This window comes from Triticum dicoccoides, chromosome 1B, assembly GCF_002162155.2.
Source record: "Triticum dicoccoides isolate Atlit2015 ecotype Zavitan chromosome 1B, WEW_v2.0, whole genome shotgun sequence".
NCBI classification, from domain to species: domain Eukaryota; kingdom Viridiplantae; phylum Streptophyta; class Magnoliopsida; order Poales; family Poaceae; genus Triticum; species Triticum dicoccoides.
In genome coordinates, this window is record NC_041381.1 from 20,749,181 (window position 1) to 20,762,963 (window position 13,783).

The following is a 13,783-nucleotide window of genomic DNA, read 5'->3' on the forward strand; positions in this document are numbered from 1 at the left end:
CATGCTTGCAGGCGGGGCGGGGAGGCGCTCGCCAGAGGAAGAAGAAGCACATAAGAAAAAGAAAAACGTTTCGCTTCAGGCCCACCTAGCGTACATGGAAAGAACGAGCCAGCGAGGGGCGCCGGCCGAGCGTTCGGCCGGCGCACCGAGGCGAAGTACGGTGCGTGGATACGGTTGTTCCGGTCCTGCGCGTGGCTTGTAACATTTCGTGTCCACGCTGCTTATCGGATTCGGACAGGCCCGATCCGGGTCGGGAACGAGCACACACATGCACAGCGGCAACAATAAATACGTGCCCCAGGCCATTGTGCTGTGGCGTTCTTCGCATCGTCGTCTCCATCAATTAATCAAACAATCTACCGATCGACATCTCCCTCTCGCGCGTAGGCTGATCCAGGAACAGCTAGCAATGGCCGCAGAAGCTCTTCTCCCGCCGCTGCTCCCGTCGCCACCGAGGAGCGAGATGCCGCCGCTGCTCCCGACGCCGCCCAGGAGCCAGATGCTGCCGCCGCTGCTCCCGACGCCGCCCAGGAGCCAGATGCTGCCGCTGCTGCCGACGCCGCACGGTGTCATCCTCACCATGCTGGTGTCCGCCATGGCAGGCCGCGCGGACTTCGTCAACAGGTGGGACTGGAACAAGAAACGCCACAATAATCCATGCAGCTCAATCAGCTCGCCGTCGTCGGAGGAGGGCAGCGGGAGCGCCTGCCGTGCCGACTCGCACAAGAAATACAAGGCGCCCCGCACCACCATGTCGTCGTCGTCGTCGTCTTCGTCACAGGGCGCCAGGAGCCCCGGACGCGCCGACTCCATCGAACGCTGGTGTAAGACAATAAGTTTTGGGGAACCAGCACTACCCTCTAGGGGTGGCTTATCTCATTATATATAATGGTTGTGTTATAATATGTACCATATACGTACATAGGTACAGAAGCTATACATAGTCTAACACCCTCCCTCAATCTTAGCCACTTTCTAAAGAACTGAGAAGGGTAAGATTGCGCCTACAAGCCTCAAACTGTGGCAGCGGTAAAGGCTTAGTGAAGATGTCTGCAAGTTGATCCTTAGATGAGATAAACTTGATCTGGAGTTGCTTCTGTGATACGCGTTCCCGTACAAAGTGATAGTCAACTTCAATGTGTTTCATTCGGGCATGAAATACTGGATTTGCAGAAAGGTATGTAGCACCGATGTTATCACACCAAAGAATAGGAGGCTGTGGTTGAGACAAACCCAACTCCTGAAGCAAAGACTGCACCCAAATAATCTCTGCAGTAGCATTAGCCACAGCCTTGTACTCAGTTTCAGTACTGCTACGTGACACAGTAGCCTGTTTCCGAGCACTCCAGGCGATCAAATTAGAGCCAAAGAATACTGCATAACCCCCCGTGGATCGCCTGTCATCTGGGCTACCAGCCCAATTTGCATCAGAGAAGGCCGAAAGGACCCGAGAGGAAGTCGGCCGAATATGCATACCAAATGTCAGGGTGAACTGAACATAACGAAGAATGCGTTTAACAGCAGCCCAATGAGTATCTCTGGGAGCCTGAAGATACTGACAAACCCTGTTAACAGCATAAGAGATATCTGGTCTCGTGATCGTCAAGTACTGAAGTCCACCAACAATGCTCCTGTACTCTGTGGCATCCGCAGGAGACAAAAGCTCACCATCAACAGCTGTTATCTTGTCGGTAGACGACATGGGTGTGGTGGTCGGTTTGCACTTCAGCATGCCAGCTCTCTGTAACAACTCCAAGGAGTACTTCTTCTGCGTAAGGACAAGACCAGTAGCACGAGAAGTGACCTCAACTCCAAGAAAGTAGTGAAGCTTCCCAAGATCTTTGACCGCAAAATCAGCACCAAGAGAGCAGACAAGAGCATCAGCAGCATACTGAGAAGAGCTGACAAGGATAATATCATCGACATATATCAAAAGATACATAGTGACTTCTGGCTTCTGTAGAAGAAATAATGAAGTGTCAGCAGTAGACGGCACAAACCCATGAGCACGAAGGGCAGAGGCAAGGCGGGCATGCCAGGCACGAGGAGCTTGCTTCAAACCATATAGTGCTTTGGAAAGACGACAGATATAGTCAGGACGATCAGGATCAGAGAAACCAGGCGGCTGTTTCATATAAACCTCTTCCTCCAAAAATCCATGTAGAAAAGCATTCTGCACATCAAGTTGACGAAGTGACCAACCACGAGAAACAGCAATGGAGAGAAGAAGCCGAATAGTGGTAGGCTTGACGACAGGACTGAAGGTGTCCTCATAGTCAAGACCATGACGCTGCCGAAAACCGCGAGCAACAAGTCGCGCTTTATAACGCTCAATAGATCCATCCGAATGCTTCTTCACTTTGAATACCCATTTTGAGTCAATAACATTTATCCGTGGTGGTGGAGGAACGAGAGTCCATGTCTTGTTACGAAGAAGAGCATGAAACTCCTGCTCCATAGCCTCTCGCCAATGTGGAATGCGCAGGGCAGCCTGATATGAGCGAGGCTCAGAAGATGGATCCGCAACAGCAGCAGCCAAACAAGCAGCCAACCAAGCAACCGTACCATCCTTACGTTCCTTAGGTTTGAAAATGCCACTGCGACTGCGTGTATGTGGTCGGGACACAGGAACCACCGAGGTCGACGGAGCAGCCTGCAACGGGCTGGAGGACGGCGACGTTGACGAGTCAGCCGGTGACGAGGAGCCAGTCACGGTAGCCTCGGACTCGGTTGGCGAAGAAGGCCGACCCACCGGCGAAACCGGCAGAGCAGACGAAGCAGCTGGCAACTCCGACATCACAGACCGGGCCGATGGCGAGCTCGGCATAGTGGGCCGTGGCGCGGCCGGTGTCGCGGGCCGATCCGCTGATGAAGGCGACGTGAGGACCCGAGCCGCGGGCGAAGACGGCGTGACGGGCCGAGCCGCGGGCGACTCGGCGGCCGCTGGCGAAACGGACCGAGCAGTGGAGATGCTCGGCGCGACGGGCTCGTCGGGTGACCATGCATGGGCACGCGAATTGATGCCATGCAACATAGGGCGATCGACGTGCCCACCAGAAGACGACGATGATGATCGTGAATCCTCCAACAGCTCCAAACGAGCTCCACGTCCGGTTCCTGCACCATGGTTAGGTAACAGCAAAGGAGAGTATGCAACATCATCAAATTGGTCAGAAGCAACAGAGGATGAATGCAGGGATGGTGGTTCGACAGTGGACACAGGAAGGTTGGCAAAGGGAAAAACATGCTCATCAAACACGACGTCCCGAGATATATAGACACGATTAGTGGGTACATGAAGACATTTGTAACCTTTATGAAGAGAGCTATAGCCAAGAAAAACACACTTCTTAGAACGAAACTCAAGCCTGCGCTTGTTATATGGACGAAGATGCGGCCAGCAAGCACACCCAAATACCTTGAGAAAGGTATAATCAGGTTGTTCATTAAGGAGAACCTCAATGGGAGTCTTCATGTTTAAAACACGAGTAGGAGTACGGTTGATGAGAAAGCATGCAGTGGTGAAAGCATCACTCCAAAACCGAAACGGAACAGATGCATGGGCCAAAAGAGTAAGACCAGCTTCAACAATATGACGATGCTTACGTTCGACTGAACCATTCTGCTGATGTGTATGTGGACATGCTAAACGATGAGCTATCCCAAGCGACTGAAAGAAAGAGTTGAGGTTGCGATACTCGCCCCCCCAGTCTGACTGGACATGAACAATTTTGTGCTTGAGAAGACGTTCAACATGTTTTTGAAACTGAACAAAAATATCAAACACATCAGATTTGCGTTTAATAAGGTAAAGCCAGGTAAAGCGACTATAAGCATCAACGAAACTGATATAGTAATTATGACCACTGACAGAAGTCTGAGCAGGACCCCATACATCTGAAAACACAAGTTCTAAAGGATGTTTCACCTCACGACTGGACTCCGAAAAAGGAAGTTGATGACTCTTCCCCTGCTGACAAGCATCACACACTGCTACATCTTTATGACTAGACAAACTAGGAAGCTCCTGACGACGCAAAATATGACGGACAATAGGTGTGGCCGGGTGACCAAGACGAGCATGCCACTGTGACGGAGAGACCCGAACTCCACTGAAAACACGAGCGACACCAGGATGCTCCAGACGGTAGAGGCCCTGGCACAACCGCCCACTAAGAAGAATGTCCCTCGTGCTCCGATCCTTAATAAAAAGATCAAAAGGGTGAAATTCACAAAGCACATTATTATCACGTGTGAGTTTAGGAACTGAAAGAAGATTACGGGTCACAGATGGAACTCGAAGAACATTGCGAAGCTGAAGACTCCTATTGGCATGTCTAGTGAGAAGAGATGCTTGACCAATATGAGAGATGTGCATACCTGCTCCATTGGCGGTGTGGATCTTGTCGAAGCCATGATAGGGTTCACGAGTGTGAAGCTTCCCCATCTCGCTGGTTAGATGCTCTGTCGCCCCAGAGTCCATGTACCAGTGTGGATCGATGGAGTATGACTGAGTGTGTCCCTGTTGCTTCTGCGGCGCGGGATGATCAGCCATGGCGACCTGACGGGCATTGTTGCGTGTATCTTTGCCGTCATTGCCAAGACCAAGGAAGCTTCGCTGGAAGCGCTTATGACACTTGGAGGCCCAGTGCCCATCGCGGCCACAAAGCTGACACACACGTGGCACAGTAGGTGGGGGGCCGAGGCGGGCGACGGTGGCAGCCCCAAGGGAGACCGGGGTGATGAAGAAGAGCGGCCACCCTTGGTGGCGGCGTTGGCCGAGAGGGAGCCAGTGCCCCTGGTGCGGCGAGTCTCGACCCGTTGCTCAGTGAGAAGGAGCCGAGAGAAAACCTCGTGTGCCAGCATGGGTGTCGAGTTGCCCCGCTCGTTGATGATCTCGACTAAGGCATCATACTCCTCATCAAGACCATTGACAATAAACGAGTTGAACTCGGAGTCGGTGAGGGGCCGTCCAATGGAGGCCAATGTGTCGGCGAGGCCCTTGACCTTGTTGTAGAACTCAGTGGCAGTGGAGTCAAGCTTCTGACATTCTCCAAGCTGACGACGGAGTGCAGAGACACGAGCCTGGGACTGCGCTGCAAAGGTGCGCTCAAGGATGGTCCAGGCCTCATGAGACGTCTTCGCGAAGACAACAAGGCCGGCAACTGCCGGCGAGAGCGACCCCTGGATGGAGGAGAGGTTCGCCTGGTCCTGCCCCGTCCAGACGCGATGGGCCGGATTGTAGACCGGACCGTGCACGCTGTCTACCAGCGCGGGTGGGCAGGAAAGCGATCCGTCGACGTAGCCTAGCAGGTAGTGACTCCCCAAGAGCGGGAGAACCTGCGCACGCCAGAAGATGTAGTTGTCGGCGGAGAGCTTGATGGTGATGAGATGACCGAAGTGAAACGGCGGCGGTGAAGACAATCCCATCGAGGAGGATGCCTGGGGTGCAAACACCATGGAAGCAGCCGGAGGGACCAAAGCCGATGCGGGAGGAGGCGGGACCGCAGCCAGGGCGGGCGCCACAAAGCTCGCGGCCGGTGCGGACGCCGCAAGGCCCGCGGCCGGGGCGGACGCCGCCAACCCCGCCAGCGGGGCAGTGTGATCCGCTTGCGGCAGGAGCGGCGGGACGACGCCTGCGGAGTCCGCAGCGGACGGCGGCGCCGTGGTGTGGACCACGAGGTCACGCCCAAGCGAGGACGCCGGCGGCGTGGAGAAGACGGAGCCGATGCTCTTTGTCCCGATCGGAGCCGGAACAGAGACGGCATCGAGCGGGAGGTTGAGCAGAGCCGCAAGAGAGGCCGGGAGGAAGCTCGCAACAGTGGAACCGATGGTGGCGGCGCTCGACATGGCGGCGGCGCGATCGGTGGCGCGGCGGCGGCGGTGAAGGCGGCGGCGGCTGCGGCGGCGGTGCGGGTATTAGGGTTTAGAAGCAGAAGCGATCGTAACCTAGCGTGATACCATGTAAAACAATAAGTTTTGGGGAACCAGCACTACCCTCTAGGGGTGGCTTATCTCATTATATATAATGGTTGTGTTACAATATGTATCATATACGTACATAGGTACAGAAGCTATACATAGTCTAACAGCTGGGACTCGCACAAGAAACTCGAGACCTCACCGCCCAAAAATCGCGGCCGCCATGTCGGCAACAACAAGCGCCTGCCTAGCCCTAGCCGCGCGTCCTCGGCAGAGCCGGAGCAGATGGAGAAGTGGCCTCAGACCAACGCAGCAGCGACCACGCCGGCGCTAGCCATGACGACACCGCACAAGGCCGCGTTCGCCGGGCCCAGCTTCTACGCCTCGCCTGAGCCGAGCATGCTCCCCATGCCCTCCTTTCTGCTGGACGTCCGCGTGCACTCTGTACTAACTAAGTCCACTACTGCGCTCTAGTTTCTTCGTGAGGAGAGGAGTAGACGAGTAGCTAGTGCTGTGTACTAGGATGTGGAATTCAATCCCATGACTTGTAATCCCTTTTATTTCATCTCTGCTACTCTGGTTTTATTATTCCAATGTAACCAAAATATAGGAAGGATGTTTAGTTTTCATGAATTTGTTCAGGATCATTTTTCTGCAAGCTTGGGTCTGAAGTTAACCAAATGAAAAAACCGCATTTACCGAATGACCGTACTACCACCGAATTACCGAAGGCACAACCGTATACAAGATTCTTGTGTTTCGTTCGTTCGGAGGGGTCTCAACGGGTCGCCAGCAGTGAAGTCGAAGTCGCTTACTCGAGGAGAAGTGATGATGATGACATGGCAGTCAACCTTTACGGTTTCTCTCCTCGACGGTGCGTGTGGGTCTTGTGAGTAGCCAGATCGGTCAGGTGCCCTAACATGTGGGCGTGTTGGCGTGTTGTAATGGTATTCGTCCGGGTTTCCGTTAATTCACCGGGTAATTCTCTTCTACCTTTTTTAATGAATCGGGCCCTAAGGGACCGTGTTTCAAGAAAAACACAACACATGCACATGAAATGATCACGCTGGCAAAGAACAGAGTCATACAAAAACCAAAGCTATGTCTAGGCGGAGGAACAAAAAACTGGAAGCACTATACATAGTTGATGGAGAATTTCTAAGTTGATCGAGCCAGACCGGTCCTGTGCCACTGCATGCTTGATCACATTATATTTGTTTTCTTTGTTTTCCTCAGTATTTTGCTTTTGTATTATTTTTTACTTTTGATTTTTATCGGTTTTCTTTTTTGAAACTCATGTCTACTATTCCTCTCGGTATAAAATGTACATTTTTGGAGCACGCGTGAAATATTTTTTTGATTCACTTAGGATATTTTTCAAATACAGGATTTAATTTTCATTTATGTTTTGAGCACTTTCTTAAATTCACATTAACATTTTCCAAATACATAATGTATAATTGTAAGGACAATAAATATTTAGTAAACCCCATGAACATTTTTAAATCATATAAATATTTTTAGATATTTCACGGGAATTTTTTGAAATACATGAATATTTCTTTAGACACATACATTTTTTAATGGACATTAACATTTTTAACCTATGGTCCATTTGTTTTACATTATATATTTCTTTGAAATGTCAGGGTCATTTTTTGAACCGCTGGATTTTTTTGTTAAAATGTCATGTACATTGTATTAATGGTACACACATTTTGTCACATTAAGAAGAACTTTATTTTTTTTACATTGTATTCATTTTTCTGAAAACGTCGGAATATTTATTTGAAACTTATGAGTGTTTTTAATGTAACCTACATATTTCTGGCGGTCGAACCAGGTGCACGAACTGACAAACACCATCACGTAGCACCTGGCAGGAGAGGACCTGCGTGCGGCCGATCGACGAACACCTGCTGACGGAAATGGTAACGGCCGGCTAATGCCGATCGATCCATCCGAGATCACCTCCATTCTTCATTCTGCCAGGTGCTACATATTTTTGAAAGGACGATAATTTTTTTCCGAATTATGCAAGCATTTTAAGTATACTGGATGAACATTTTATTAAATGGCACGTACACTTTAAAAACCTATTTGAACACGTCAAATTTTTTTGAATGTCACAAATATTTTTGGTGCCCATCATTGAGTGCCACAAACATTTTTTGAATGTCACAAACATTACAAGTTATTTTTACATAAAGTTTTATTAAATATTAGTCTTGCTTTTGAAAATGTTAAACGTGTATATATTTTTATATATATGAAAAATGTAAAATGAGAATAAAAAAGTAGAAACTGCTAATCATGATGCAAAAAATGTTAATCATGTGTACAAAAAATCGTGTACATCATTGAAAAATGTTCATATAATTCAAAAAAGTTCTCCCTCGGTAAGGAAATATAGGAGAATTCAGAATACTACTTTGGTGATCTAAAAGCTTTTATATTTGTTTACAGGGGGAGTATATGTTACATTAAGAAATGTTCACAAGTTTACAAAAATGTGTTCGGGAGATTTTCAGTAACTATTTGTAAAATTTATAATAAAACATTGTGCATAGTTCAGAAAAAATGTTTTTATCACGAAAGAAAATTGAACTGCGTATTTTAAGAAAACATGTATTTGATAAATGTTCAAAGCATGTATTCGTAATAACGTTAAAACATTATTTGGAAAATTTTAAACATTTATAAATTATGTTTATATGTATAAGAAAAATTTACAACATTTACGAAAAAAGTAGAGACGAAAACTTATATTAAAAATTGTTAATCATTGTAAAATGTTAAACATGTGTGAAAAATTGTTACTAATATATACAAAAGAAATGTACATTACATATAAAAAATGTAGACATGCGTTGAAAATAAAAAAATAGGAAAACTGACAAGAAAACTGTAAAAACCGACAAAGAAACAAAAGAAAAGAAAAAAAAACAAAGAAACAAAGAAGAAAATGGAAACAAACGAATGTAGAAAATATTATAAGGAACATAGAAAGTATAACAAAAAATCAATGAGGAAGAAAGGAAAACCAAAGCAAGATAAAGAAAAAAAGGGAAACCACTGAAAACTGGTGATTTTTTTTAATAAATAAACAAAAGATAACCAAAGTGGTAGGAAACCATAGTAAACCTGACTTACAGCGACAGCTATGAGCTGAGAAAATGTTAATGCAGCATTAAAAACTATTGGTGCAACTTTAAATTTTAGATATAATTAAAAAATGAATGTTCTTACATTTTAAAAAATGTACTTGCCATTTAAAAAATGTTTATACAATATACAAAGTAGTTCATGTAATTTTTAGAAATCCCACGTGAAAGCAAGTATGTGATATTTTAAAAAAATGTTCACATATTTGGCATTAAAAGATGTTACGTTTAATTTGTACTGCAGGTCACATTTGTGACGAAACAAGCACTAGAACACACAGGAGACGAAATATGTAGCCTTTGAAGATTTGTCGTTTTGCTGATACAATTTATAGTTTAAAAAATTGGATCGCACTGTACTGAAAATATGTTCTTGTCCATCAATAAATATGTATATATTGGATAAAAGCTACTTCCTTTGTTCATAAATATAAGATGTTTTAACTTTTTTTTGAGTCAGAGATGTATATAGACACGATTTAGTATGTTTGCTCACTCATGTCAGCCCGTATGTAGTCCATAGTGAAATATCTAAAACATATAGTATTTGTGAACGGAGGGAGTACAAAGTTGGATGGCACTGTACTGAAAATATGTAGCCAGTTTAGGGAGTGTTTGCACTGAAATCCGCAGTGATTTCCATAAAAAGGGGCATGCAATTTTGTACTACCTCTGTACCGAAATACTTGTGGCTGGGGAAACTAATACATGTTCTTCCAACTACAAGTATTTTGGTACAGATGGAGTATATGCAAGTTTTTAAGGCATGGGTTGCTTATCAATGGATCGTGTTCATTTTTCTGAAAATCTTAAATTTTGGATCATGTTGAATGCTGAGGAACTCTCAAAATAGGCTTTCATTCCGCTTTATATATAAAGCAACAATCGAACGTAGTACATGGTCAAACGATACAAGGTGAAGAGGTAGCCCTCTTTCAAAGTTTGAGATGGCAAGTGTAGGTGCTATGTACTGTTTTCAATGAACCAATAAAATGCATTGGCTATTTTCTACTCAGATTTGTTTGTTATTTCTAATGGAACAGGAAAATACTTCTGAAACGATTATAATTTCGACTTGAGATTTTAGTTGTTTATGTAGACAGTAAAACTCTAGCTGTTATTTGCTAGATGGGTCGGTACCAACCCAACATTGAACAAAGAAGTTAAGGAATTGAGGTGATGTTGTTTCTTTCCAGTTAATTATAGGGTGATATATAAGTATGCACATGCTTTCCAAGTTTGATGATATGTTTCAACCAGTAAGTATGCCTAAATCTTCCAACTACTGATAGTTATATTTGGTTAAGTAGCATAGCATGATAGCAAGCAGGACAAGGAGTACTGCTACCATAGATATATGGAAATTTGTGGTTGTATTTTGTATGACCAGTGGAAAATATATACCGGGAAGAATCATGTATGCAATGATGCGTGCGTTCTTTAGTTTTGAAATGGTTCTCAAGATTGGCGTCTATATGATGAGCCATGGAGTGCACAAGGTTCCTATCACATATATAGGAGTAGTGATTTTCACCTTATTTCAATATTATTGTGATCAGTATCTGCTAGACAAACACATTTTAAAGCACCTAATGCAAGTAAAGTTTTTTAGTGGTAAATTACTTTTCAGGTTTCTAAACTTGTTTTGAGCACAAGGTTTCTAAACACATACTTCTATATTCTGTATAACTGGAATCCATGACTTTTTGGCTTTTAGAAAGTGTGAAGCTACTAAAATTTGTGTGTCCCCGTTGCAACGCACGGGCCCTTTTATAACAAACAAAACGCGCCGATCGTTGTCTGCCCGGTCGCTCTCGCCGTTCCAATCACGCACCGCTTCATCCTTCATAGTCTCTATCGCTGTGTGGGCACCAAGGACGGGCGCTAACGTCCACACAAACCGGCGCTCCCATTGACCAAAACGAGCGCTGACGTGGACACGAACCTACACTCCCGTTGGCCAAAATGAACAGTAAGGCCCTGTTTGGTTCATAAGTCCTATGACTTTTTTTAGTCCCAACTTATAAGTGTCAAGTCCCTAAAAAGTCCCTACTTGTTTGGTTCCTGGGACTTATAAGTCCCTATAAGACCATATTACAACTATAAGTCCTTATAAGTCCCTCTTTGAGAGTCTTATTTCATAAGTTTCAAATGTCCACTTTAAGTCCCTATAAGTCCCTCCAGTTTGATTTAGATGGGACTTACAGGGACTTTTTTAAGTCCCTAAGCCAATAAGTCCCTGAAAACAAACACCCTCTAAACCTGCTGCCGATGGGGACATCGCAAGGAGGCACTCTTCTCCAGACGCTTATTGTGTTTGATTACAGATGTTCACACTCCGCACCACGTATTCCTGGTGCTTGGTAGAGCATAAACAAGCCAAGGAGTTCAATTAAGAGCCGGGTAACGACAACTGTTAATCTCCGCTTAAACTAAACCTCCGCATAAGCCCAAGACTACGAGTTCCCAAGGAGCCAGTTTCAAACGGCCAGCTGGGTTCAGATCTGACCTCGGGGATGCGCATACAGACACAGCTCTAGTTTAGTTTATGACGCCCGAGGCGGCATCCAACGCGCATCTTTTGAACAACTTATTGTAGTACGTCCATGGGGACCGGCCATGCCATGCTTTCACGTGATCGCCATCTTCACAATGCACAAACTACCCATCTAGTAGTACATGCTTACATACCACTGACTAGCTTTACGCTCCCCGCAGATCTAGTGCACCTGCCCACAAGCAACCAACTACGCACATCCATCACGCAAAGGTAGCCTGCTCATGGCTATGCATCTGGTGACTGGTGCCATGGGCAGCCTGCTCCCCAAGCTGGGCGAGCTGCTCATGGAGGAGTACAACCTGCACAAGCGCGTCAAGAAAGACATTGAGCTCCTCCAGAACGAGCTTGAGAGCATACACTATGCTCTCATCAAGGTTGGTGAGGTGCCGCGGCACCAGCTTGACAAATACGTCAAGCTCTGGGCTGATGAGATCAGAGATCTCTCCTACAACATGGAGGACATCGTCGACAAGTTCCTTGTGCATGTCGACGGTGTGGGGCCCCATGAAAACGCCGAAAATTTCAAGGGGCTCACGAAGAAGATGATCGGCATGTCCAAGAAAGGCAAGAGTCACCATGAGATAGCTGATGCCATCAAGGTTTTCAAGGTGCACCTCCAAGAGGTGGCTGCTAGGCATGACAGGAACAAGGTCGATGGTATTGCTCCTAATCCCGCCAAAGCAATTGCTATTGATCCTCGTGTCCATGCTCTGTACACAGAAGCGACAGAACTCGTTGGCATCTATGGGAAGAGTGATCAAGACCTCATGAGTTTGCTCTCCTTCAAGACCGAGTGTGGCGCCTCTAGCAAGAGTTTGAAGAAGGTCTCCATCGTTGGATTTGGTGGATTGGGCAAGACCACTCTTGCTAGAGCAGTGTACGAGAAGATTAAATGTGATTTTGATTGTGGGGCATTTGTCTCCGTCGGTCAGAATCCAGGCGTCGAGAAGGTTTTAAGAGATATCCTTGTTGATCTTGGGAACTCTAGAGCAGATGTCGCTATATTGGATGAAAGGCAGCTTATCAACAAGCTATGTCAATTCCTTGAGAACAAGAGGTATGCATCATTTACAGAAAAATACCACTATGATGATTTGTTTGTTTCCTATGCTAGTTTTACAATTAATAATGCACAACTATGATGGTATGTTTGTTTCCTTGCTTAGGCATAGCTTAGGTCTTGTATGGTTTTGTTCTTCGTCAGCGTGTTTTTTTGTTTTGTGTGTGTGCATCTTAGTGATGCAGAGGCCGGGTGTGCGCTCATTATATTCGTATCCTCTGATGCTTCATTTTGACTCAATAAAATCCGTCCTTTGTTGAAAAACAATATTGTAATATCACGTAGAACCTGTTCAATTTTTTAGAAAGGCTACCTTTGCTAACATATGTAGTTTGCACTAAACTGCAAACGTTATATGCACTTAGTTCCAAGATTCTATAAGTATATAAGTTTGACCATCCCCTCCTTTATCTAAACTTCTTATTCTAAATAAATAGTTCTCCCTCCATTTCCTTTTACTTCGCATATACGATTTTTCTTAAGTCAAACTTCATAAATTGGATCAAATTTATTTATATAAATATCAACATCTACTATACTAAAGATATACAATATGAAAGTTAATTCCATGATGCACCTAATAATATTGAGTCAATATATGAATTTTTATATTTTTTCTTTAATCTTAGTCAAACTATATGAAGTTTGTCTTTAGAAAAAGTTTATACGATAAGTAAAAGAAAATGGAGGGAGTAATTAAATACTTCTTGTTGCAAGTGTTTTTTTCACTCAAACATATTTTCATTGGTCTAAGAAATCCATCTCAACATTGTGCATAAAACATATAAATAGTGAGCATAATGACTGTTGTAGAAAATAATACACCAACAATTGCAAGTAAAGGAATGAAAAACTCAGTTCTTTCTTTCTCCTCACCCACTGTGTTTTAAAATGAAGATTTTAAAACGTGCACCGGCCACCAAAGTTGAATCTGATTGTATGTTGGATTGATAGAGCAACCAAGAAGTCAGCAGAATATACCCGGAGGAATGGGTGATTTGATCATGTGCCCCATTTTATATTGACGGTTGATGATTGTCCTTGCCTTATCTAGTGGAAGGTGGCCCCACACGAATG

General features: G+C 45.2%; 1 protein-coding gene across 1 annotated transcript in view; it reads left to right on the plus strand.

The window, feature by feature from the left end:
* The first annotated feature begins 11,842 nt into the window (after window positions 1-11,842).
* LOC119316713 (disease resistance protein RGA5-like) overlaps window positions 11,843-13,783 on the plus strand; it is a 6,405-nt gene continuing 4,464 nt past the window's right edge. The window contains exon 1 of the mRNA XM_037591096.1: window positions 11,843-12,703. Coding sequence (XP_037446993.1) covers window positions 11,868-12,703 — 836 coding nt within the window. The 5' untranslated portion in view covers window positions 11,843-11,867. The remainder of the gene's footprint in view (window positions 12,704-13,783) is intronic.